Genomic DNA, 22,440 nt, shown 5'->3' with positions numbered 1-22,440 from the left:
AAATGTATCACATTCAAAAGTACATTTTCATTTGATTGACTATTTAATTGAATATATAAAATATACATAATATACCTAATGTTTCATATGTGTTGAATATATACAATACTAACCTTGAAGTTTTTAACTAGATTATGTTCGAGAAGTTTTGTATTTGTCGACCGTCGACTGTATTTTTCTTCACCTCCGAACTCTCTAAAATTTCGAAGTAAAAATCCTAATCCACGTTGGAAGGAGTATACAACCGTTTTCGTGGAAGGAAAGCATGAAAAGTTTTCCACTTCTTTCCAAAACCGTATCTCATTATTTTTTCCATTTAGATATTTGTTATAAATCAATTAAATAATAAAAATTTGTATTAAATTATTTTGGGCCCACTTATTTCCAAAACGGTATCCCACAATTTTTTCATTTAGATATTTGTTATAAATCAATTAAATAATAGAAATGGACATTAAATTAATTTGGACACACTTCTTTCCAAAACTATATCCGATGATTTTTTCCATTTAGATATTTGTTATAAATCAATTAAATAATAAAAATGAATATTAAAGTAATTTGAGCCATTTATGTAATATACTAGTTCATTTATGACTTTTATAAAATTTATTAGTAATTTGAATCTTCATGTAATATCATATAGCAATTTAGGCTATATGAGTTAAAGACCCTACAACGAATTTGTTGACTGAATAACCAACAATCAAATATTTAAATAGGTCTCTAATTTTTATATTTAATAGATTGTCAATAGTTCATAATTAATTTATTAGACATGAAATTCATGTTCAATGCAACTTTAAAATTTTAGTTTTATACGTTTTTCAAATTAAAAAATATTTTGATACAAAATCGATAAATTTAGAGATCTAACGTACAAAATAAGAAAGCTTTAAAATCGTATTTGAACGAGTCAACCAGTTAAGCGCTTTTTACTTTACTAAAAATTACATTTTGTTAATCTGTTCTCACATACAACATACTAAAAGACATTATTTTGAAGTGTAGTTTATTTTGAAAAGAGCTTTTAAAGTAATATGTAATTAAGCGAAAGAGCATAGGTTTTAAGGAAAAAAAATGCCCACCAATGTCGGCTAAAAATAGTTTATTTTTTCGAATAGAGTAAAATAGACCCACGTTTACAAGGCATCATAGTCTATCTACATGAACCAAAATATATGTCTATCTACATGAACCAAAATAAACTATCATATATCATATAAAAAAGGAATTTACATATAAATTTTATTTGTGTATGTATCATGTAAATACATATAATAATTCATGTTGATTTATTGTGTGATATAATATTTTGTTATATTTTTTCTTTTAAAAAATGGTCAGAATTAAAAAAGAAACTTTAGTTTTTTTACTTTATAAATACTTTATTTGCAGAAAACAAATACTACAATTTTGTCTTCGTTGTAAAGATTATAATGAAAAAAAATTAAACGGCAGCTTTTATTACTAACAACTTAATTTTATAGTTTTATGAGTAAATATATTTAAATTCATAAAATTTAATGATAAGAAATTAATTATCACAAAGAAGTAAAATATAATAACTAAATAATTACTCACGTCTCATTAAACTGAAGAAAGAGGAAAAGAGAAAAAGAAAATAACACTTATTGTTCCGAGTGAAATCCACGTAACGAAATTCATTTCGTAAAATTGCCACGTAGCCGTTCTTTTCGTATTTCTTAAAAGCGACACGTCATCATCTCGTAACACGTTTCATACCGTTCTTATTTCTCTATTTCTTCGGCTTCTTCAGTATATATTCTTCATCTTCCTCGGCCCGGGAAGCGCATGCGAACATTTCTTCTCACTGACTTTAGCGATCAAATCGACAGCAGTTCCAGATTTTGCAGTTTCAATCTCTGATTCCATACAAGATTTCGAAGAAGAAATGGGGAGTAGGAGTATTGACAATCTCTCTATGGTTGATGAAATTCGATGTTCCCATGGTGGAACATTCTTGTATGACCTTGGCCATCCTCTTCTCAATCGCGTTGCTGATAGCTTCGTCAAGGCTGCTGGGGTTCGTAACCTTGTCCGATCGTATTTTCTGTTGATTTATTGATTTGGTAGTGTTTTCGCAGTGGAACTTAAATGTGGTAGCCTAAGATGTGTATGGTTTGTTTTACAGATAGGTGCATTGCAATCTGTATCTCGAGAGGCTTATTTTACGGTTGCAGGAAGTAAGATTCGTCTTCATTGAGTATTTCAATTTTGATCCTCTTGATTTTAATGGCATCTCTCTGTTTTGATTTCGTTTCGCTTTCGCGTATTCTCGTCTAGGAGACGGTTGATATGTTGAGATTAGTTAACAAAAAGTTGTAATGCTTGACGTGAAGAATGTTATCATCCGTACAGGTGTTGATTCGAACATTGCACCACCGCCTGAATTATCGAGTATGAGAAAGCAACGTTTTCCAGGTCTTAAAGGTACTCATTTTTTGTCCGAAGTAAGCTATGTTTATCCATAATCAATGTCATTCTTCATTCTGCCTATTGTGTTTGATTTTCTTTTTCTTGCCTGATGAAGATTGAACTATGTATGTTGTAAATTGAGTTCTAATAATTGTGTGTGTTTTAGATTGACACCACTTGTTTACTTATGATTGAGTTCTAAATTCTAATAATTCTTAGTCCGAAGTTAGTTTGTCCTTCGAGATGATTGAAGCTCATTTCTTCATATGACATTACAGGTGAAACCAACAAAGAGTCCCTTGAAGCCATGGTGAGTGTTTGTAACGGGTGATTGAAATGTTGGATCTGTGATTAATTATTTGCAGTGGTAGTGGCCGATAATCATCTTTTATAAATATTCATTTTATGGTATATTTCAGGTGAAGAGCGTGGGAAAAGAATCTATCCAATGGGGTCAGTTTTACCATGCTCTCTGAATTAACTGTTCAGATATATCATTCTGGCTAAATGTATTTCTTGCTTATGTGGTTCATGTTTTTATGCCGTTAGTTACACAACACATTTGGTTGAATGAGAACTTTTGCTTTTATGTTAAATGCTTTTTACAAAGGGAAGTATTTGGTTCTTCTTAAGATTTTCCCTAGATACCTTTATTGTTTCTACCCTTCCACGTTTGGAGGTTGTCAAATTTACTTAAAGGGGCCGCCGAGTTAGGTTAATAAGTCAGGTTAATTTGTTGGGGTTGACGTCAGTAAGTTGTGTTTGGGGTGATAAGATTTGAGTTCTCGATAATTGCCAAAAATTGGAGGATGAAGTTACTAAATAAACTGCAGCTGTTTACACCCAGTCGGCCAATTGGGCCAGTGTTTAAAAAAGGCCCTTGGGCACCGCCACATCAAGGTGCAGGTCTGGCGCCTAACCCTTAAAAAGTGAGCCTCATAAAACAAGGCGCGCCTTTTGTTAAGCCCGAAGGCTTAAAGCCCGTCCTGGGCCCGCCTCGGGCCTTCTTCATTACTTAACAAAAGAAGTAATAAGGAAGGGATTTCTTTCCTTATTGATGGAATCAAGTTTACTATGTCTTCTTTTCCAAGAATATTCTTTTATTTAAAGAAAAAGTGGAAGAAGCTTGCTCCTTGGAAGACTATTTTCTGTTCAAAGGATTTATGGAAAAAGGAACTACCAAGCTTTCGGTTTGGTGTTGCCTAATTTTATTTATATTGCTCTCTGCTGATATTCCTACCTTTTTCGGCTGTAGGATTAGCTGCTGGTGTTTACTCTGGTCTCACGTATGGTTTAAAGGAGGCTCGTGGAGCACACGACTGGGTAAACTTACCTTCTACAATTCACTAAGAAACATTTTGATGTTTTGATTAAAGTATGGTATTGAAAGGGAGGGATAAAACTTTTTCATTTGGTGGTAATTTCTAACTCTTGTAATGTATATCCAAAGCAAGTTTAGAGAACAAAAAAGTCTTAAGATAATATATCATATCCAATGTTCTGACCACAGTAGTGATTTCAAGTCGGGAGCGTTAAATTTTTCTTAGTAAGTGTTGGGAGAAACTTAGTAACTGTGAAACTTAATGTTTTTACCTGGGAAGTGCGGATATAGTAATATTGTCTGACGAGGTTGAGAAAAATGTAAAAGTGAACTTGAACTGGGTCTAGAGCGTTATACAAAGGGTGTATAGCTCCGGACTTGCACTGCACCGGTGTTCTGGGTTAATTGTATGAATTACAATGTAATATATACACAAAGAAGAAATACAAGAACGGAGGTAATGCACAATCTATACGGATACTTTTCTAAACAATCACGAGGAAATTTGTTTGTCTAAAATATTGAGGCCCCATTCCTTTATTCTATTGCAGAAGAATAGTGCAATCGCAGGTGCGGTGACGGGCGTAGCCGTAGCACTCACAGCAGACAAGTCTTCTCACGAGCATATCGTACAATATGCAATCACCGGTGCTGCTATGTCAACAGCTGCAAATATATTTGCGGGCATATTTTAGGGTGATCCATCAGAATATTAGGAGGAGGTATGTGTATATGGCGACCGTAGCCATTTCATAAAAACTGTGGGGTGTTGGTGACGTTCATTCCGTCTTTAATTAAACTTTCATTCTGTCTTTAATTAAGTTGACTATCTATGATGCTGTGCTTGCTTCTCTTTTGGATTCTTGGTATAATATTGAACAAGTTTGTCCCTAATGATGCTTCAATTCCTGAGTTAGACCAACAAGAAAATGCCTTTTTTTTTTTCTTTCAAACCTCTTTAAAATTACACAGTCTTCCAGTCGGTTAGGGGAAGTATATATATTTGTTATAAATCCTACAATATTGAAAAGAAAAAGTCCATACCCATTAGATGACTGGGAAGGAACATCAATCTTTTTCTTCCGTTCTTAATATAGCAATTATCATGTCCATGGCAATTTATTTTATACAATGGTTGAAGATAACAATGTTCTAAAATATTGGAGGATTAACAATTTGCAAGTGTGCCAGAAGTGTTCCAACAATCCTAATCCGATGATTCGCCGATAGGATTGTGCTCATTTTTTTTATGGGAAATCACATGACAAATTTTTTTTTTCAGAAAATACCATCTCGGGGCAATGCAATTTTTTAAAATTTGCTAAAAATTTGCTATGAGCCTACGGATAAAAGGTGCAGTTCCTTAGAAATAATAAAACTAGAAATACAGGGTGGTTTTTATTTTAACTTGAGCATCTTTCTCAATTCTCTGTCCCATGTGAGTGAATTAATTGGAAAATAGAATCTCTTAGATGCTGGAATCTGAAGTCAAGCTAGACACACTTTCTTGCTAAGTCGCAATGCTTAAACCAATAATTGTAGAAAAGTGCATTCCAATCTATTAAAAATATGAAATGCTACAACTAAAATTTTATTTTAAACTGATTCAAGTACCACCGTTTTATCAAATCTTCGACTTAAGAGTTAACTTCGATCTTATCTCTTCCATCTCCAAATCAAGATGGAGTTCACCGCCTCTACCATTATGTATTATTATCGTCATTTACGTGAATAGTGAGCTACTACGACTATTATATTATCTTCGAGAGAGTGAATATAACAAGAAGGATAATCTAGGGAGTAGATTGAGATGCCAACATTATTGAACTTAATACTCAAAATATATATATGTAGTATCTAAGCATTATTTATCATCTTTCTGATGTAGAACCCTCCGTCACCGCAGCAGTCCGGTGCGGTGGACAGACCATATTCCAAAACTCAACTTCATATTCGAGAACTCTCAAGAATCCTACTTCTGCCTTTTTACTAACTTCCTCACTCCCCATTTCCAATCTCCTATCCGCAATCTTCTTCAATGTATTGCAATAACTCCCAAATCCTTCATTCCCCCATCTTTCACAAGCTTCTCTCAGTTCCAATGGCGTTTTTGTTCCTTCTTCTAAGCAGTGCGCAAAGCTCTCATGGTATACCGCTTCTATCAACCAAAGGGCCGTTATCGCCACCGTGTATTCCACCTCCGGTCTCATCAGACTCTCTAAGAACCTAAATCAAAATCAACAACAATACAATGAAATTCATGATGCAGTTTTACCTGTGATTCTTCGAACTGGGTCTCGATCTGTACCTTGAATAGCCGGCAGTGGCATTCTGAGGAACGACTTCAGACAAATTGATGTCGCGTTTGAGGGATTCTTTCTTAAACCATGCGAATTCGTCGTTTAGAGCTGCTAAACATGCAAGAATGACTTCCTCGTCTGCTCGATCGTCTGATTCTTTCCATGCTTTCACTAAAACACTTCCGACGAACGCAGCGAAAGATCTCAGAAATCCGAAATCCTGTTCCTGAGATTTTGGTTTGGTTGAGAAATTGATCGTTTTCGAAGAGACGATTGGAGAATTTTTGGGAACTTACCAGCCAGGTTTTGAAGGCGGAGAGATCGATGGTGCCGTCGCGAATGGTGAGAATGAAAGGATGGCGTGTGGCCCCGGTGTATATGAGACGGTGCTTTCTGAGCCATGATTCGGTGGCGGTCATTGCTCCGGCGAGCTGAGCTCTGGCTTTGGGGTCCGCCATCTGTTGTGATGCTTCGAAATTTGGATTGCAAGGGAAGAGCTGAGTGAAATAGTTAAGGCGACGAGAGGGAGAAATTGTGCACGTGTGATTATATGGAGGGCTTTGTTGTACACGTGGATAATGCCTATGCACTTTCACATGCTTCGTGGCATTGAACAGATATTCTTTTAATTGAAAGAAATATTCCACTCTAACACTCTCAACTCTAGTAGTTCCTTGAAATTGTAAATATATGAATGAGAATAAAAATGGTGGGATTCGTTTAATTACTATGTCGTCGTTTACTTATGTTTGGCTTTTGTGCTAATTATGTCGTTATAATTGAAAATTTATCAATTTGACATATTTATTATTCTCTCTCAAGAGATGGAATTAAAGGTAACAATTTGACAAAATTTATAGTCCATCAATCAGATTTCATTACAATTACATTCTTTCCAAAATGATTTGATAAATGTGGCTTAAAGAGTGATTCAATTATATGGGGAGAGTCTAATGGGTCTTAGAAGATGCATGAATCGTTAAAATGAGTTTAGAAAAACTTATAGACATGCTCAAAGAATCCTATAGAAGGCTTTTGATTAATCATCCAGATTCTCAATGTACGAGCCATAAAGGTTGTCCAGAATTTGGATACCTATCGACGATAATTTCAACTAATCCTAAATTTAATCTCTAATACTTTTTATTTTGTTAGTTTTTAAAAATCTTCTGTAACATATTAACGAATTTACTACAAAATTTGAAACTATGATAATATATGTTGAATTAAGATTATATACTGGCAAGTTAAATACATAGTTTAACAAATATAAACCTTGATATACGTGTTTTTTGAATTATCACCTTAATATTGAAAATTCTTATCCCTATAAAAAAATATTGGAATTTCTGAAACCATTTTTTTTAATGTTCTGCTTATCTAAATCTTGATGTTCTTTAAACTTAAAATTCAACAATCAAACCTAGATTTTATTTCAATTAATATGGCAATCAATTTTACGAAACACTAAAATTAATAAATGTTCCCACAATAATCATCAACACCTACAAAATAAAAGTGCCCTAATTGAAAGGAATTTTGGCATTATTAGCCAAATACTCCCCACTTTCAATCATTTAGAAGCAACATAAAAGTGCTCTTGGAAAAAGAAAATGTAAATGCGCACCTTAAAATGCTTGATGATAGTGAGCATTTGAATAGTGCATTTGTCTCATGTGCTCAAGTAATAAGCACTTCCAAAATCACATGATCAAACATCAAAAGTGATAGGTGGTTGTGGTTTCTAATGAAAAAGAGACTACTAAAACACAAAAAGGAAAGAGACGAAAAAAATTCTAAAAGTACCTCCAAGAACACCTACTAGGTGGATAATACATCTTCAACTGCAAATCCAATTTCCCTTCAATCATTTCTCTTACGTCGACCATTAATGTTAGGATTGTTTCTAGTCAGAGTGTTATGCTCTGACAGCATCTTCAGAACATTGACCAATGCTGTTAATCGATGCCATATGTTCAGCCCGTACGTCGCTTCAACAAGCGACATTTGAAACTCAAAAGCGTTGTCTGCAACAGGATACTAACCGAAAAAGAATACGTACCGTTTCAATATAAACAAACAAAATAAATAACAAAAATAAGCACTTGTCAAGATTTTTCTAATGGCTCACCGTAAGAAGCTTAGGGTGCTTGGTATAAAGGAATGGCCACCACCTATCCTCAACTACTGCTTTGACAAGACAACAAGCTCGTAATCCTTCAACGCCCGCAAATCGACCGAATCCACTCTCTTTTACGCCACCAAATGGCAAGGACTGAAAATCAAGAGACCTTAATATAAATGTGACACAAACCCTAAATAGTAAAGATAGTTATGATAGTATAGTCTAAAGCAATGAAGATCGATGATTGAAGATCCAAATATTGATATGATGACTAACTTGGATCAGCTTTTGAGTTTCTCTAACCAAGGATGCATTATAAAATCCAATACATGTAATTGTCCTATAACACTAACAAATTCTTCCCAAGAGATACATGGTTAACTAAAAATAAGCTATAGACAATGTCTCGAAAAATGAATCCCTTACAAGTTAAGTGGCGCACACATGAAACTTTCTATGCCAATTTGTAATACAGCTCGAAATTATTACGCTAAATTCATGATCAAACAAGAGAAATCTATCCCTAAGTTAGGAGATCCTTTTCTAAGAACAATGTTCTTTGTTCAAAACAACATTCCAAAAAGCTTCCTAGTACAAACTATTCATAGCTTTACAAGGAAATAAGACAACAAACTAATTAATTTCTAAAATAAACATTAAAAACAAATTAATATAAACTAATAACTAATCTAAATTTAATAATTCTTCTCATCCATTAGTTTTTCAAACAAACTAAAACATATTGGTAAAACCAACAAATGCACAAGATATCGCTAACAAGTGACCCAGAGTCAGTATCAACATGTGTTTGATTAGATAATTGTACCAACAAATGACCAAAAAGCGAGCAATAAGTAACAACCGTTTCAAAGATGAACTAATGAAAGTACTAAAGCATCACATCCATGCTTGAAATAAATGTTACCTGGCACAAATAATTTGTAGCGAAGTCATTGATTGCAACACTTCCCGAATGAATCTGCCAAGCAATGTTCCTTGCACGATCCTGACTGCCAGAAAAGACAGCACATCCAAGTCCAAATCTCGAGTCATTTGCAAGCTTCACGGCCTCACCATCTGTGCTGAATTTCATTATAGGCAGAATTGGTCCAAATGCCTGTATGCCACCACTATGTTAGCACATTTGCTAAACTTTGAAAGTTAAGCGACAAGTTTTAGGACAATTGGAAGCTCAGAAGATATTTCCTAGTGATCAATTGCTCTGCAAATTTAATATAAAATATAAGATGGCCACTCCAGTTATGCACATTGATTTTTCTAGAGACAAGTTTCATAAAATTTAAATTAAAAAACTTTAAAGAAAAGGAAACAAAGAAGCTTAGACACCATTTAATAATAACATAACATTGTTTGTTTTTTGTTTTTTTTTAAAATTGTGTTGAATTTTGATCCGAGTAGCATGGTTATGGTTTTCATCTTTCTTAAAGAAAACCAAATTATTAGCCAAATTCCTAGACAATATCATGGTTTTAAAAACTACTGTTTTTTAGGTGGAAGGATTGGTTATAAACTTATTTTTTTAAAAAAAACATTAAACCAAGACAACAATAAGTTTTTAAAAAACTACTTTTTTTTTCAAAACTAACTCTTAAGGGTAAATAACAAATCAAAGAAACTAGGTGATCGGATTGGTTATAAACTTAATTTAAAAAATAATAATAACGCAAAACTAATGAAAAGGGTTTTAGCTGTTCTATATTTCGTTTTTATAAGAGCTGTTCATTGTTTCTAATTCTAAGGACTTCAGTAGTCAAATACAAACAGCACCAGAACGTTGTGGTAATAAGTAGGGTTCCAAAATCTATTTGAAGAATTATTCTAACAAGATATGATATAGGCCGGCAGAAAAGAGGATAGGGACTACCAAAAAATCCATTGCACAAAAGAGGATGTCAAGTATTACTACCTCCTCTTGCATTAACTTCATTGTATGGTTGACATCAACAATAACGGTAGGTGGGAAATATTGATCAACGGCACCTTCAGGTAAATGTCCAAAAGTTCCACGAGCAACAATTTTTGCCCCCCTGTCTAAGGCATCATTTACAAGGCTTTGAAGTTTTTCAGATTGCTCTTGCGTACAGATGGCACCCATATCATATTTCCCAGCTGACGGTGGACCCTGAAATAGTTTACAACAGGAAAGTCTCATCTTTCAATTATAAAATAAGATTCAAATTTTGATCAAAATTATTTGTTCCACAGTTGAAAGACGAATGAAACCAGAGTGCGGTCAGAACAAAAAACGCTGCCCACACCCTAAGAAGCAAAAAGAAACTACTAAGAACCTTTAAATTTTTATCCCTGTGGAAGATTACATAATGAATTCAGTTTCAGCTGCCACTCCTGATGTCCATTTTGCAAGAAACCACATACCTTCCAGATGATCCGTAGGTGCAGAAAGGAAAGTAGAAATTTGAAATTGAAAAACCACATAAACACTATACCCCAGCAGAAGGATGGACTAAATTCTAATGCATATATATAATAGTATACGGACTCGTACTTACAACTGTAATATCCTTTACACGTTCTGATATTTTATCCACAAATGAAGAATAAATGTTCTTGTGGACATAAAATCTCTCGGCTCCAGTACAATTATGTCCACTTGATGTAATAGAAGCCCTGAGAGCAATGTCTACAACCTATATTAAATAAAGAAACTCCATCAGTTCTCTATAACATGAAAGCTACTAAAATAGTACTAGTAGAGCTATTTGTATATAATAAAATTGGAAAGTATTCATACATGATCCAGATCTATATCCTCACACACGATAAATGCATCCTTTCCACCCAACTCAAGAGTGACGGGAATAAGTGTCTCCGCAGCACTTTTCATTATCTGCAAAGAGTCATGCCAAATATTTAACATATTGAGTAGAGGTGGGTGCTAGATACCAAGTCACTTTTTCCATCTCTTTTATTTTAAAAGAAACTAATAAAAGCCCCGCTGTGCAATAACTAGCATTCAAGGGGATACAACAAATGAACTTTCAAGCAGAATGATTCTTAATTTATTTCCTAAAAATAAGCAAACTAATCAGTTTACAATACTCATACAGAATGGAAGTCACTTTCTAAAAGCCTTCTTTCCATTGTTTATAAAACGGAGACAGAATGGAAGTCACTTTTTGGTTTGATCTTCTCTTTATTTATTAAAAAGAAGTCGGATATAATTCTCATTCTTTGTAAACATAGCTTTCATCCGCACAACTTTTAATCCAATGGTCATTTATTCTGACATGTGACTTCAGAGCGTGGATAACTATAATTATAAATTTGGAAGACACGTAAACAACAGCATCAACAAATGACAAGAACCAAAAATATAGGAGGACAAATTATAAAATTCCAGACCCAATATAGTTCATACCATCCTACCCACACCAGTTGATCCAACGAATATCATTTTGTCTACTGAAGATACTAGCGCTTCACCTGTTTCAGCAAACCTGATAAAAGATCACATTAAAGTGGACAAACTAACAGAGCCTTGTGAAGATGGTTCAAATGAGAAGTTAAAATGTCTACCCTGTTATCACATCAACCAAACTCTCAGGAGCTCCAACGGCAGCAAGAGCAGCATGGATAATCCTAACATAAAAGCATCCTGACCAACTTGCATGTTCTGAAACCTACAATTCAATCAATTGAATGACATTAACCAGTACGTAACAAATTTGTTTCATTAAAGATCAGGATCATGATACTGAACCTTTGCAAAATCCTTAGTTGAAGTTATTTGTTTCGTTTTTCTTAAAGAAAAACAAGAAACAAACTTTTCACTTGTAGACGTAGAGGAGAAAACAAGTGCAAGGATGGAACTCCCAAAGGGTGAGAATACAAAACAAAACAAGAACACACCAATAATACAAGAGCCTTAAAAAACAACTAAAATGAGGACCAAAAACACCAAACCATACTACAAACAAAAGCTATTTGAAGTTTTTTTCATAAAGAAAACTCTAATTTCATTTTATTTATTAGTACTCTTTTAAATTTTAACAGAGGTTTCAATAAGAATATGAAAAACAGTTCTACATTATTGAAATTCCTTAAAGATATGAATCTATGTATCCTAATGATGCATGGCACCTTAAGAGCAAGCTAGGAGACATGCAATGATTGGTTGAAATAATAAGACCTGAAATTTGTTGCAATAAGTAGTTTCTGACAGATCATCACATTAAAAAGATAATATATCTCAAAAGTAATAGAGTATTAAAGGAAACCTTTAAACTTTAATACCTTAACCACAATGCCGTTTCCTGCAAAGACTGCTGCAAGCACTGGATTGAAAATGTTATGGAATGGATAGTTCCATGGGACTATCGCCCCAACAACTCCAAGGGGGTGAAATTCTACTCGGGCTTTCTTGTGAAGTGTTGCCCTTCCACATGATCTGCAAATTGAAATAAGTTAAGAGATCAAATGCATAGCAAATTTAACCACCAGAATTTTAAGTGCTTTCTTTCAATCTTTCTTAATCAAAACATAATTCAAATCCAACTAACTTAAAGAAACTGGGACAATATCAGTCAAAGAGACAAGTTGAATGACCAGTCAGAATGCCTCAAAGATGCTTGGTTACTATTACTGGTATATAAGAGCAACAGAGGAAAGTATGCAGCTTCTGCAGTCCACTTTCATCTATGTTTTTTGGTGCTTTTTCTCAAGGTTTTGTTGGTCCTATTTCTTCTCTATCTTCACTCAAATGTTTTAGCAATTTTTTTGTGCTCCAAACCTTTACATCAAAGCCAAATTATTATGAATTAAATATGAATGCTTCAAAAGCCATACTTCGATTTGGTTCAAAAGAAATCAAAATTTTTAGGACAATTTTTCCTCTTGGTTGGATTGTTACAAGAACCTCAAGATTAAGCCTTCTCTTTGATGTTCCTCATCGAAACCTTCTTCAGGTTGCTCTTTCTGTGCTATTTGCAACAACTTGGAAGCCTCCCCTCTCTCTACCCCCACCCAAAATCCATTCAAATAGAAAAAAGAAAAACACCATAGAAATGACTAGATGATCGTCTATGCTGGTGGTCACAGGGAAAAGAAACAATTAAGTGCAGAAGGAAAGTTATAGAAATAGTAGTTGAACTTGTCTTCAACATGAGAAAGGAATGTTATCGGCTGCAACATCATATTTTCAAGAGGAGAAAGAAAGAAGTAGAAAAGAGAGTTACCGGCTCTCAGGCTTCAGCCATTTCTCACCCTCTGAAAGAAGCCAAGTAATCTTTTCACATGTCGCCATTACTTCTCCCATATTAGCATCAACTATTGTTTTTCCGGTGTCACGGGAGGAGATCCTATCCCACATGATAAATAATTAGGCTGACAGAAAATACCCGCCTGGCAGCTTTGCTTGCCTCCTTTTCTACTCTTGGAGAATAGAAAAATAACAAACATCTATAATATATTAAAATAATGGATCTTACTCGCAAATGAGCTCTTGATTTTCAATTATGTACTTCAAAAGGATCCGTAAAAGCAAACGCCTTTGCTTGAAGCTACTTTTGGCCCATTCTTTCTGCGCTTTCCTGGCTGAAGCAACACGCTCCTTGACCTAAGCATAGAGTTTAACATAACAAGTTTAATCAACCACTTCGATTTCTCTCTCTCCCTCTCACTTAGGGATGCTAATATCTAATGCCATCAATATGAGAAATATTATATAGAGATGACAATTATTATTTTTTGAAGACGAAACAAATACAGAGAGATGATAACTGGATAAATGAAAGAAGGAAAGTTGAGATAGTGTTCATATGAAGTAGAGAATTGCCAGTACTTCCACTACCATTAATTATCAAAAGATCGAGATAAAAAATCACATGGGAGGGTTGTCACGAAAGATGCAGCACTGCAGCATATAATGAAATGAAAAACCTACCATTCATCCAGATTCAACAAAACTAAAAACAAGAGAAATGGTAATTTTTCACTATCTCACCAATGAAGCTATTGCCTGGCCAGAAATGAGTACTAACCTCGTCTCGTGACAATGCAGGAAAATAGCCAAGGTATTTCATAGTTGCAGGTTCATAACACTGGACTCTCTTGTCCTGCTGTTGCGTCTTTGTCCTAGGTGGAATCTGTTCAGTAATCATCAACCAAGATTATGAAATCAGATAGTTCTGCCTAAGACAATTTGAAACAAAAGTTTTGCCATCTGCAAGCTTTGATATGAAAAAACGAATGGTTCGTATTAGCCAATAAGTAATGTGAGCTTGAGCCCGCAAAATTTTCAGAATAGAACTTAAAAGGATTTCTAATCATCGAAATCCAATGAGTAAGCCAATAATTTGCTTTAACCAGGTCCAGGAACATCCTCTTGAAGAGTATGGTTCCCAAATAGAATCAAAGCGTGAGATATAGTTCACGGATAGAAATTTCAAAAGTTTACTCATACTTGTATCACTACTAAACAGGGTATAGAATCTGCAATGCATCAAAGTTCGAGAATGTCAACATAAAACAAAAACTTAATGCTAGAAATGAAGCAATGTATCATCAAAACTATTATAGTTAAATCTATCATATAATCTATTTGACTCAGTAACCTAAAACATCAAAGCCTGAGATAGTGGTTCCAGCATAGAGATTTCAAGACGAAGATTCATATAACTCGGTACTAGACACTGGACGGTGTAACTTAAATCAAATAAGAGAATTCAGCCTTATTACAAAAACAAACAGCAGTTTACATAAATAAAACGATAGTTCCGGAATAGAAATTTAAAGAACATGCTCATATTTTACTTAAGTGTGCAGTTTAAAACGAAGGAAGAAAATACCGACAATGTATTTGAAAGAATCACAGCCTGAGACATCACTTCCTGATTACGAATTCCAAGAAATTACTCATATTCACATACTTCGGTACCAAACAGTTCAGTTTACATCAAAATATATTAATGCCGACTAATTCCAAACACCAACGCAGAATAATGTATCATCTAAACAAAGTACCGGTAAAAATCAATTGTAGAATCTCCGGAAATACTTACGTAGATGTAGCTATTCTCCTGCGTTTGATTCCCGTCGTCCATAACTGGTGGAATATAAGTAGGAATAAATGATCAAACACAAAATTAGACAGAGGCAGAAAGCAGTGGTAGTGCGAGTGAATTCAAAAGCATCCAAATGTAGAGATAGAAGGAGAGAGGAATGAATTTGTCACCGTCAGATGCGTCAACTTCGATTGAAGGCACATTCGGAGGGATAAGCATCAAGAGCAACCTACAGATCGCGTAAGCAAATCCAAGAACAATCAGAGTCCACCAGAAAGCCATGGCGTTCACCGAGGGAGAAAAAGAACGAGTTCTCCGATGACTACGAGGAGTTGTCCGATCAAATTGATTGGAGCAGGTTGAAGAATGAGAGTAGAGATCGCGGGAAAACCTGAGGAACGCACACAATTGGGCTTTTAACAGTACACTCCCTCTTGATTTTCTTTTCCTTTTTTCTTTTTCGCTCCTGATGTTTGTCCATATTGATCGTAACAAATTTATGATAGGCTTAATCATTATAAATTATAGTTTTAAAAACTAAAAAAAAATCGGTCTAAATATAAACTACTTTCGAACTTCTTGAGATTCTCTTTGTTACGTGTGTTCATGGAAAATTTGATGTAAATTAAATTTTAGAAAAAAATCATGAAAGTACATGAAAATCATTTTAATTGATAAATGAGTTTAATTATGGTTTAATTGAACTATTATTGGTTATTACTAGTTATTTAATGCGTAAAATATTTATACAATCTAACGATATTTTATATTCTATTTGCTAATAATTTTTTTTATTGATGTTTATCATCCACCGATATATATTCGTAGAAGTCTATCAACGTTCATAATGTTTATAATGTCTATAGTTGATAGAAGAATCTAATTTTTTTTTTTATATTTTATAAATTATTTTGTTTATTGTTAGAGAAATTGTTTAAATGGATAGAAGTTTTTGTTTAAATAAAAAAAACGGTAAATATTTAGAAATATAACAAAATTTCATATTGTAGTAATAAATCATGGTAGTCTCTCCTAAATTTTATTTTGTTATATATATATATTTGTTCATTTACTATATTTGAAAAATGATATTTACATGATCATATTTATAAACCTAAATAATAGGAAAGTTGCGATAAAAACATTTAGAAAAAACAGGTAATGATACATTTTTTTCCTCATATTGCGAATATGACAAAACGTGGTAATCAATCCTTATCGACTTTTAAATTGACTACTTTTGCAATTTAAAAAATGTAGTGACACGAATTCTGTTATCATCATTTATTTTTTGTTATTTTTGTAAGAACCCCTAAATAATAAGTGAAAATTAATTTGTTCGAAAATAAAATAAAATAAACTAAAATCAATGCTCAGGTGTCAATTTTTAAGTTGGTGATTTGATTTCTTTTCTTTAAGTATTGTGAAGGACAAAAAAAACTTAAGTAATAATTAAATATAATTGGCAAGCAATTTCTGATTGTTGAACACTTGAGTAGAAATGGAGTGCAAAAACAAAAGGGCCGAGTGTTTTCCAATTCAAATCTCTTAACTTCTACTTATTTATTTCATTCTATGTGTCTTTTTTATTCAGTGTTTATTTCTAAAAACAAGTAATTCCCATAATTCCGATAAAAAAGAATGAGAGTGTTTGACAACATCTAAAATTACTTTTAAAAATTTTAAGATTTATTTTAAATTATAAAAGAATTAGAATGATTCGAGAAAAATGGAGTTCTTCTTCCTATAAATAAACACTCCAATCTATCAACATGACTCCTCTCTGTCGTCGAGAGCTGCTCCAACTCCTTGCCAATTAACTACGTCGATTGTTAGATGTCCGATTGTTGTTCACCATCTTACATATATATCCCTCCTATCATACCATCTAGTAATGCTCCACACCATCTTTATTGTACATTGCTCCACTCTTCTTGTCGCTTATCTTCATTGATCGTCATACATCTGTTTATTGGTCGTTTCTTTTCTCTATACCAATTGATTGTTTTAAAAAATAAAAAATAAAAAATAATTATAAATCAAAATGAGAAGATTTTGTTAAATTTATAAAATATTCACACATCCATGCAATAAGATTTGTAAAACATATAGAAAGTGGTTGCAATTTCACCAATATGGTTGAGGTTGCATACCAAATAAATATCACAACCTTGGGAATGTTGGACTTGTACATTGTGATTTATGCGTCATCCAAAGAATGGAAGAAAAAAGACAAATAAATAAAAACAATCCCAATTTATCTCGAGCCATCCTTCTTCCCTCAACGGAAGAACAGGGAAAATCAAAATCAAAATGGCCTTCAGCTTGTCCTGCCATGCCACTCTTCACCTTCAACAACATCAAGGTTTCACTTCCAGCTCCTGAGTATTGGCTAATTTCCTTTTTCGCTTAATTTAATCATCTTTTTTCTTCTTCTCTTCCCCCCATATTCTCAGTGGCTTTCAGGAACAACAGCAGCAAGAACCTCGACAGTGTAAGAAGCCTCGTTAGTCGAATTGGAATTGCTTCAGTTCAATCTTCTTCTCTTCAATCCCTTCAAAATGGCAACTGGGTTAAGCTTATTTGCGGTGCAAGTTTCGAGGTTAAAAAAACTTTTCAATTTCCTATCCTCCTCCCCCCCCCCCCCCCCAAAAAAAAAAAAAAAAAATCTTCATATTGAATAAAATGTTTGTTTTCTGTGTAGGATGTGGTTGATATTAGGAATCTCTCTCTTGTTTACACTCTTGCTGGGGGTAAGAATCACCCAATTTATATCTCAAGGAATTTGCTCTGTTTATTTTTTGTTCACATTCATTCAAAATGTTTGGTTCTCGTTCTTTCCATTTTATTCATTTTAGTCCATGTATCTTCAAAACGTCTATTGGCATGTTTGGGAGTTATTTTGTGACGATTAAAATTGCTTTTGACATTTTCAAAATCTCTCGAAAGAGGCTTTTGATGATTCAAAACACATTTAACGGTATGAAAAATGTGTTTAAGAGTGTAAAATTGAACACTAATTGATTTGAGCGATTAAAATGTGTTTTAAAGTGATTCTGAACTTGAAAAAAGTGGTTTTAACAATTTCAAAACTTTTCCAAACATGCACTGTATTAGTCCTACTTTTGGAAGGTGACCAATTTTGTTCCTATTTACAAAATTTTAACACCAAGTTCATACACAAATAAATACTTTGAATATAAATTAAAGCTTAGTGAATGAAGTAGCATGCTAACATTTTAATTGAAATAATCGAGATGAAAGGACCAACATGGTTACTTTTTGAAAGTAGAGGAATTAAAACAGATGTTTTGAAGGTATAGCGACCAGAATAAACGAAAATCAAAAGTGCAGGATCAAAATAACATCAAATCCTTTATTGTTTTGTTGATTTTGCTGAGGACTTGCAGTTGATTGTATTGATTGTGCTGCTGATGCATCGGTTGTTAGTGCTGTAAATGAGGGAATTCAAGCGGCAAGAGGGATTATTGGTGTTCGCAGGCCTTGGGTGATGATTAGTGTCAATGATGACCAAGATCTTCACTTCCGAAAAGCTGGTAATTTCTTATAGCTTATTGCAAAGAGAATGTTGGGAGAAAAGGTTTCAAAATGGATTTGTTTTTTAAGTGATTTTTTAGTACAACAATTGTGGATGGGATCGAACCTCAAACCTCTAGGTAAGAAAACCGTGCCAACTGCCATTGAGCTAAGCTCATTTTGACAGATTTGTTTATTAGGTGATGAGTTAATTGTTTTATTGCCAGAGTTTGATCCTGAGAATTGTCCAATTGACTGTTCAAGACCTTGCGAAATTGTTTGCCCTGCCAATGCAATCTCACTTCAAGAAGAAGCATTGAAAGAACTTTCACAAGTGGCTGGTGTATCTGGAGTATTGAAGGTTGCCTTTCTTGTCCTTTTTATCTTTAGTTTGCCAAGACTGGTTGGTTCCTAAATACTACTTTCACCTCTTGTTTCTTTGTTTTGTTTTATATTCTTTTTAATTAATTTCAAAATCCAATCCAAACTTCAAAACTAAAAAAATAGTATGTATATTGTTGCTTTCTTGTCCCCTTTCTCTCTAGTTTTTTCAGCTGGTTTATTATGTCTAGTTTGACAATTAAGGCCCTGTTTGGTAATCATTTCGTGTCTTGTTTTCTAGTTTTCAAAATTTGGCTTGGTTTTTTAAGCTATAAAGTAGATAACAAAGGAAGAAATTTTGGAGGTGAAAGTAGTGTTGTATGCTTAATTTTAAAAAACAAAATGGTTATCAAACGATGTACGCCTTAGTTCTTGGTTTTTTATTTTTGAAAATTAAACTTACAAACACTATTTTCATCAATGGTTTTGTTTGTTTTGTTATCTATTCGTTACCAATGTTTTCCAAAATTTAAAAACTTTAAAATTAAGAAAAGAAGTCTCCAGTTGATAACCATCTGTTTTTTGAGAATTGTGTTTGTTTGATTTGAATTTATTTACTACGTTTTTCATTCTTCTGCAGGTAACATTTGAATTGTTTACCAATTTTTCAAAAAAGAAAAACGAGCCTTTTAAAAACTCACATTTTTCAGTTTTCAGAACTTGGCAAAATTTAGAAAATTTTGCTACAAGTAGATAACTATACAAAAAATATTATAGATAGAAGTTGTGTAAAATAAATTTTTTAATGGTTATCAAATGGGGTTGTAGCTTTTGAAAAGTTGTTTTTGATTTTGAAATTAATGTTTCAAACTTTCAAAGATACCATTGTAAAGAAATGGTAAGAAAACAAACATAGTGTTCCTAGAAAAAACAAACACCAAACAGTTGTCAACAAGACGGCTCCTTAATGCAACTTCTAGCTCAACTCCAAGCAGTGTTCAATGGTGACTCTGGAGCTGGCTTCAATACTTCTATTGAAATCTGTGAGGTAGGCGTGGGATGTTAGTGTATGTGTAAGGAGTGGAGCCCTTGATACTCATTTATCTTAAAAAACTGGTAGAACCCGAGTATATTGGACTATTAAAGATAACAAAAATATAAGACAAATTAAGTGTTCGAGGTACTTGGACCCTTCCAATCTTGATAGAACACGAATACTCTCAAGCCCTAATTCACTTCACCTGGAAAATTACCTACCTCCCTCATGCTCTGCTCACTCTATTTATAATCAACAACAAGTCTAACAAACTCTCTAACTAATTACTAATATATCCTTATAATATCTCAATTAACAAACCTATCAAAAACCTTATCAGCCTTGTGATTACAGGGTGGAGTAATCACGGAGCGTTGTTATGGTTGTGGCCGTTGCTCTCCAGTTTGCCCATATGATAAAATAAGTATGACTAGTCGATTTAGTTGTTGATTTGGTCGGAACTGGAAGAATGTAGGCTTCAATTTTGAGTTTTTGTGCTCTGCTGCTGATTTTCTTAGCCTGTTTGAATTGGTGCAGATCTAGTCACATATGTAAGGGATGCAGCTACTACTGTCAAACTTATTAAACGGGGCGATGTTGATGCTTTGGAGATTCACACCAATGGAAGGTATATATAAAACTCAGAATTTGAATGTTTAGAGTATATTTGGAGTATTTTTTAGCACTTCGAAAGTCAATTCAAGCATTCCCTTTATGTGACACTTGGGAGAACTGTAAACTGACCTCTTTCTTCTAGACAAACCACTTATTTTCAAGAACTTTGGGATAAATTAGGGGACTCATCCAAATATCTAAGGCTAGTTGCAGTAAGTGTATTGATTCTCAGCCTTTTCTTCTCTTTTAGAATTTGACATTTTAGCCATCTTCCACTAGCTTAATTTACGTAACTTATACATCATGCAGGTAAGCCTACCTAATATTGACCGGGATTTAACAGTAACTACAATGAAAACGATGTTCGCGATCATGGAATCGCAGCTTCATTCTTTGAACTTATGGCAGGTCTGTCTGCCTCAAACTCATGAAGCAAAATGAATTACTTCCACGTGAAACCTATATTTGTTTACACAATTATCTTTTCGTTGAACTGTTAAATGAAGTTAGATGGACGGCCAATGAGTGGAGATATTGGACGAGGCGCCACAAGGGAAACAATTGCTTTCGCTGCTCAATTAGCTCTTTCCAACGATCGTCCTCCTGGTTCGCATATGGATCCCATCCCAGGAAGCTTATATTCACGTCACTTCACTAACGAGCTTCTTGTTTCTTTGCAGGCTTCCTTCAACTGGCTGGTGGCACAAATTTTCACACTGTTGATGGTTTGAAGAAAGAGAGACTTTTTCAATCCGCATCAACTATTAGTAAGTTTGACCTTTCAATGTATTTTGTTCCCATCAATATACAGTCTAGCAACGCACGAATCTAGAATCAAACATTTCTTGTGCTACATTTAGAGAATTCGACAATCGAAGAGTTATCAAGTTCATCGAACGCATTGATTGGTGGTATTGCTTACGGGGGATATGCTCGAAAAGTAAGTTCGTTAACATTTGCATATAAAGTTTAGATTTTCTAGTCCAAAACTCATCTCTTTAATCTATGTTAAATATGTTGTTTAGATAGTTGGAAGGGTCTTGAGTTCAATGCAAACACAAAATGGAGATGCCAATATTGAAGACTATCCAGACTATCTGTTGGCTGCACTTGTGGAAGCCTTGACTTTGGTAGGAACTGTCAAATGTTACGATCCTTCTCTGATCAGCTCAGCAAAAAGTTAACTGATTTCATTTCAAACCACATTTCCGATACTTTTGTTATCGTAGTTGTCGATTTTTTGTCGACTACTTTGGCAAACTAAGTTCGAGAAATCCTATGGTAGACTTAGGTCACTGCAACAAACTTAACATATCAATTTTCTTTCATAGGAAATCAATTGGCCGAAGCAACAACCACATAGCATACTTAGAATTTCAAGAGATTGTTAGAGCCAAAGCCTTGCGAAACTCGGTCTCAAATTTGAAGAGATTTTTTTTAAGAACACAACATTTTAAACATTAAACTAATACATATTATCAATGTCAATCCAAGATCGATCAAAGCTACCTATTACCACATAATTGAAGGCAAAAAATTTAAGATAATTGAACATTTGTGATTTCGAACTGATTAAACACGTCTAAGGATAAATCAATTTTAGATTTAATAGATTAATTAATTTTATAAATTTAGGATTTATTAAATACCAAATTGAAATTAGGTTCGGAGAGTCGTATTTTTAAAGTAGAACTTTTAATTTA

The 22,440-nt window shown here is 33.8% G+C and overlaps 4 protein-coding genes across 5 annotated transcripts; 2 read left to right on the top strand and 2 right to left on the bottom strand.

Annotated features, from left to right (window-relative positions):
• Window positions 1–1,794: 1,794 nt before the first annotated feature.
• LOC101215622 (outer envelope pore protein 16-2, chloroplastic) lies at window positions 1,795–4,682 on the top strand. The gene is made up of 7 exons (XM_011658963.2): window positions 1,795–2,047; window positions 2,156–2,207; window positions 2,383–2,454; window positions 2,718–2,749; window positions 2,859–2,892; window positions 3,695–3,762; window positions 4,312–4,682. The coding sequence occupies exons 1-7, from the start codon at window positions 1,916–1,918 to the stop codon at window positions 4,453–4,455; spliced, it is 534 nt and encodes a 177-aa protein (XP_011657265.1). The 5' UTR covers window positions 1,795–1,915; the 3' UTR covers window positions 4,456–4,682.
• Window positions 4,683–5,537: 855 nt separating this feature from the next.
• Window positions 5,538–7,216, bottom strand: LOC101209552 (probable bifunctional TENA-E protein). Its single transcript, XM_004148159.3, has 3 exons — window positions 6,357–7,216; window positions 6,069–6,286; window positions 5,538–5,986 (listed from the first exon to the last, which is right to left on the bottom strand). The coding sequence occupies exons 1-3, from the start codon at window positions 6,516–6,518 to the stop codon at window positions 5,632–5,634; spliced, it is 735 nt and encodes a 244-aa protein (XP_004148207.1). The 5' UTR covers window positions 6,519–7,216; the 3' UTR covers window positions 5,538–5,631.
• A 299-nt stretch (window positions 7,217–7,515) lies between these two features.
• Window positions 7,516–15,699, bottom strand: LOC101209796 (aldehyde dehydrogenase 22A1). Its single transcript, XM_004148160.3, has 14 exons — window positions 15,399–15,699; window positions 15,226–15,269; window positions 14,206–14,310; window positions 13,654–13,781; window positions 13,402–13,524; window positions 12,461–12,614; window positions 11,744–11,847; window positions 11,586–11,664; window positions 10,959–11,054; window positions 10,717–10,854; window positions 10,113–10,328; window positions 9,111–9,302; window positions 8,192–8,335; window positions 7,516–8,100 (listed from the first exon to the last, which is right to left on the bottom strand). The coding sequence occupies exons 1-14, from the start codon at window positions 15,508–15,510 to the stop codon at window positions 7,924–7,926; spliced, it is 1,812 nt and encodes a 603-aa protein (XP_004148208.1). The 5' UTR covers window positions 15,511–15,699; the 3' UTR covers window positions 7,516–7,923.
• Window positions 15,700–17,432: 1,733 nt separating this feature from the next.
• LOC101215861 lies at window positions 17,433–22,225 on the top strand. 2 transcript variants are annotated; one of them, XM_011658961.2, is made up of 13 exons: window positions 17,433–17,593; window positions 17,685–17,830; window positions 17,933–17,981; window positions 18,639–18,785; window positions 18,993–19,126; window positions 20,477–20,546; window positions 20,660–20,750; window positions 20,880–20,949; window positions 21,047–21,145; window positions 21,244–21,343; window positions 21,418–21,504; window positions 21,598–21,677; window positions 21,763–22,225. In XM_011658961.2, exons 1-13 carry the CDS (start codon window positions 17,542–17,544, stop codon window positions 21,919–21,921), a joined length of 1,284 nt encoding a protein of 427 aa, XP_011657263.1. In that variant the 5' UTR covers window positions 17,433–17,541; the 3' UTR covers window positions 21,922–22,225. The 2 variants fall into 2 exon arrangements, with proteins under 2 accessions (XP_011657263.1, XP_011657264.1); XM_011658962.2 differs by having other exon boundaries at window positions 21,767–21,914.
• Window positions 22,226–22,440: the final 215 nt, after the last annotated feature.

This window comes from Cucumis sativus, chromosome 6, assembly GCF_000004075.3.
Source record: "Cucumis sativus cultivar 9930 chromosome 6, Cucumber_9930_V3, whole genome shotgun sequence".
Classification (NCBI taxonomy): Eukaryota; Viridiplantae; Streptophyta; class Magnoliopsida; order Cucurbitales; family Cucurbitaceae; genus Cucumis; species Cucumis sativus.
The sequence above is the reverse complement of the archived record's forward strand: the minus strand, read 5'-3'. Positions and strand labels throughout refer to the sequence as shown.

Bases quoted from the DNA above. Each gene is read 5' to 3' on its own strand.
- LOC101215622 (XM_011658963.2), top strand. From the start codon at position 1,916: ATGGGGAGTAGGAGTATTGACAATCTCTCTATGGTTGATGAAATTCGA. The intron at 2,455-2,717 runs GTACTCATTTTT...ATGACATTACAG, and splicing joins ACGTTTTCCAGGTCTTAAAG to GTGAAACCAACAAAGAGTCC. The intron at 2,750-2,858 runs GTGAGTGTTTGT...GGTATATTTCAG, and splicing joins AAGAGTCCCTTGAAGCCATG to GTGAAGAGCGTGGGAAAAGA.
- LOC101209552 (XM_004148159.3), bottom strand. From the start codon at position 6,518: ATGGCGGACCCCAAAGCCAGAGCTCAGCTCGCCGGAGCAATGACCGCC. The intron at 6,287-6,356 runs GTAAGTTCCCAA...CCAAAATCTCAG, and splicing joins CCGCCTTCAAAACCTGGCTG to GAACAGGATTTCGGATTTCT. The intron at 5,987-6,068 runs GTACAGATCGAG...ATTTTGATTTAG, and splicing joins GCCACTGCCGGCTATTCAAG to GTTCTTAGAGAGTCTGATGA.
- LOC101209796 (XM_004148160.3), bottom strand. From the start codon at position 15,510: ATGGCTTTCTGGTGGACTCTGATTGTTCTTGGATTTGCTTACGCGATC. The intron at 15,270-15,398 runs GTGACAAATTCA...ATATTCCACCAG, and splicing joins CGAAGTTGACGCATCTGACG to TTATGGACGACGGGAATCAA. The intron at 8,101-8,191 runs GTGAGCCATTAG...TTTTTCGGTTAG, and splicing joins AGCACCCTAAGCTTCTTACG to TATCCTGTTGCAGACAACGC.
- LOC101215861 (XM_011658961.2), top strand. From the start codon at position 17,542: ATGGCCTTCAGCTTGTCCTGCCATGCCACTCTTCACCTTCAACAACAT. The intron at 17,594-17,684 runs GTTTCACTTCCA...CCATATTCTCAG, and splicing joins TCACCTTCAACAACATCAAG to TGGCTTTCAGGAACAACAGC. The intron at 21,344-21,417 runs GTTCGCATATGG...GTTTCTTTGCAG, and splicing joins TTCCAACGATCGTCCTCCTG to GCTTCCTTCAACTGGCTGGT.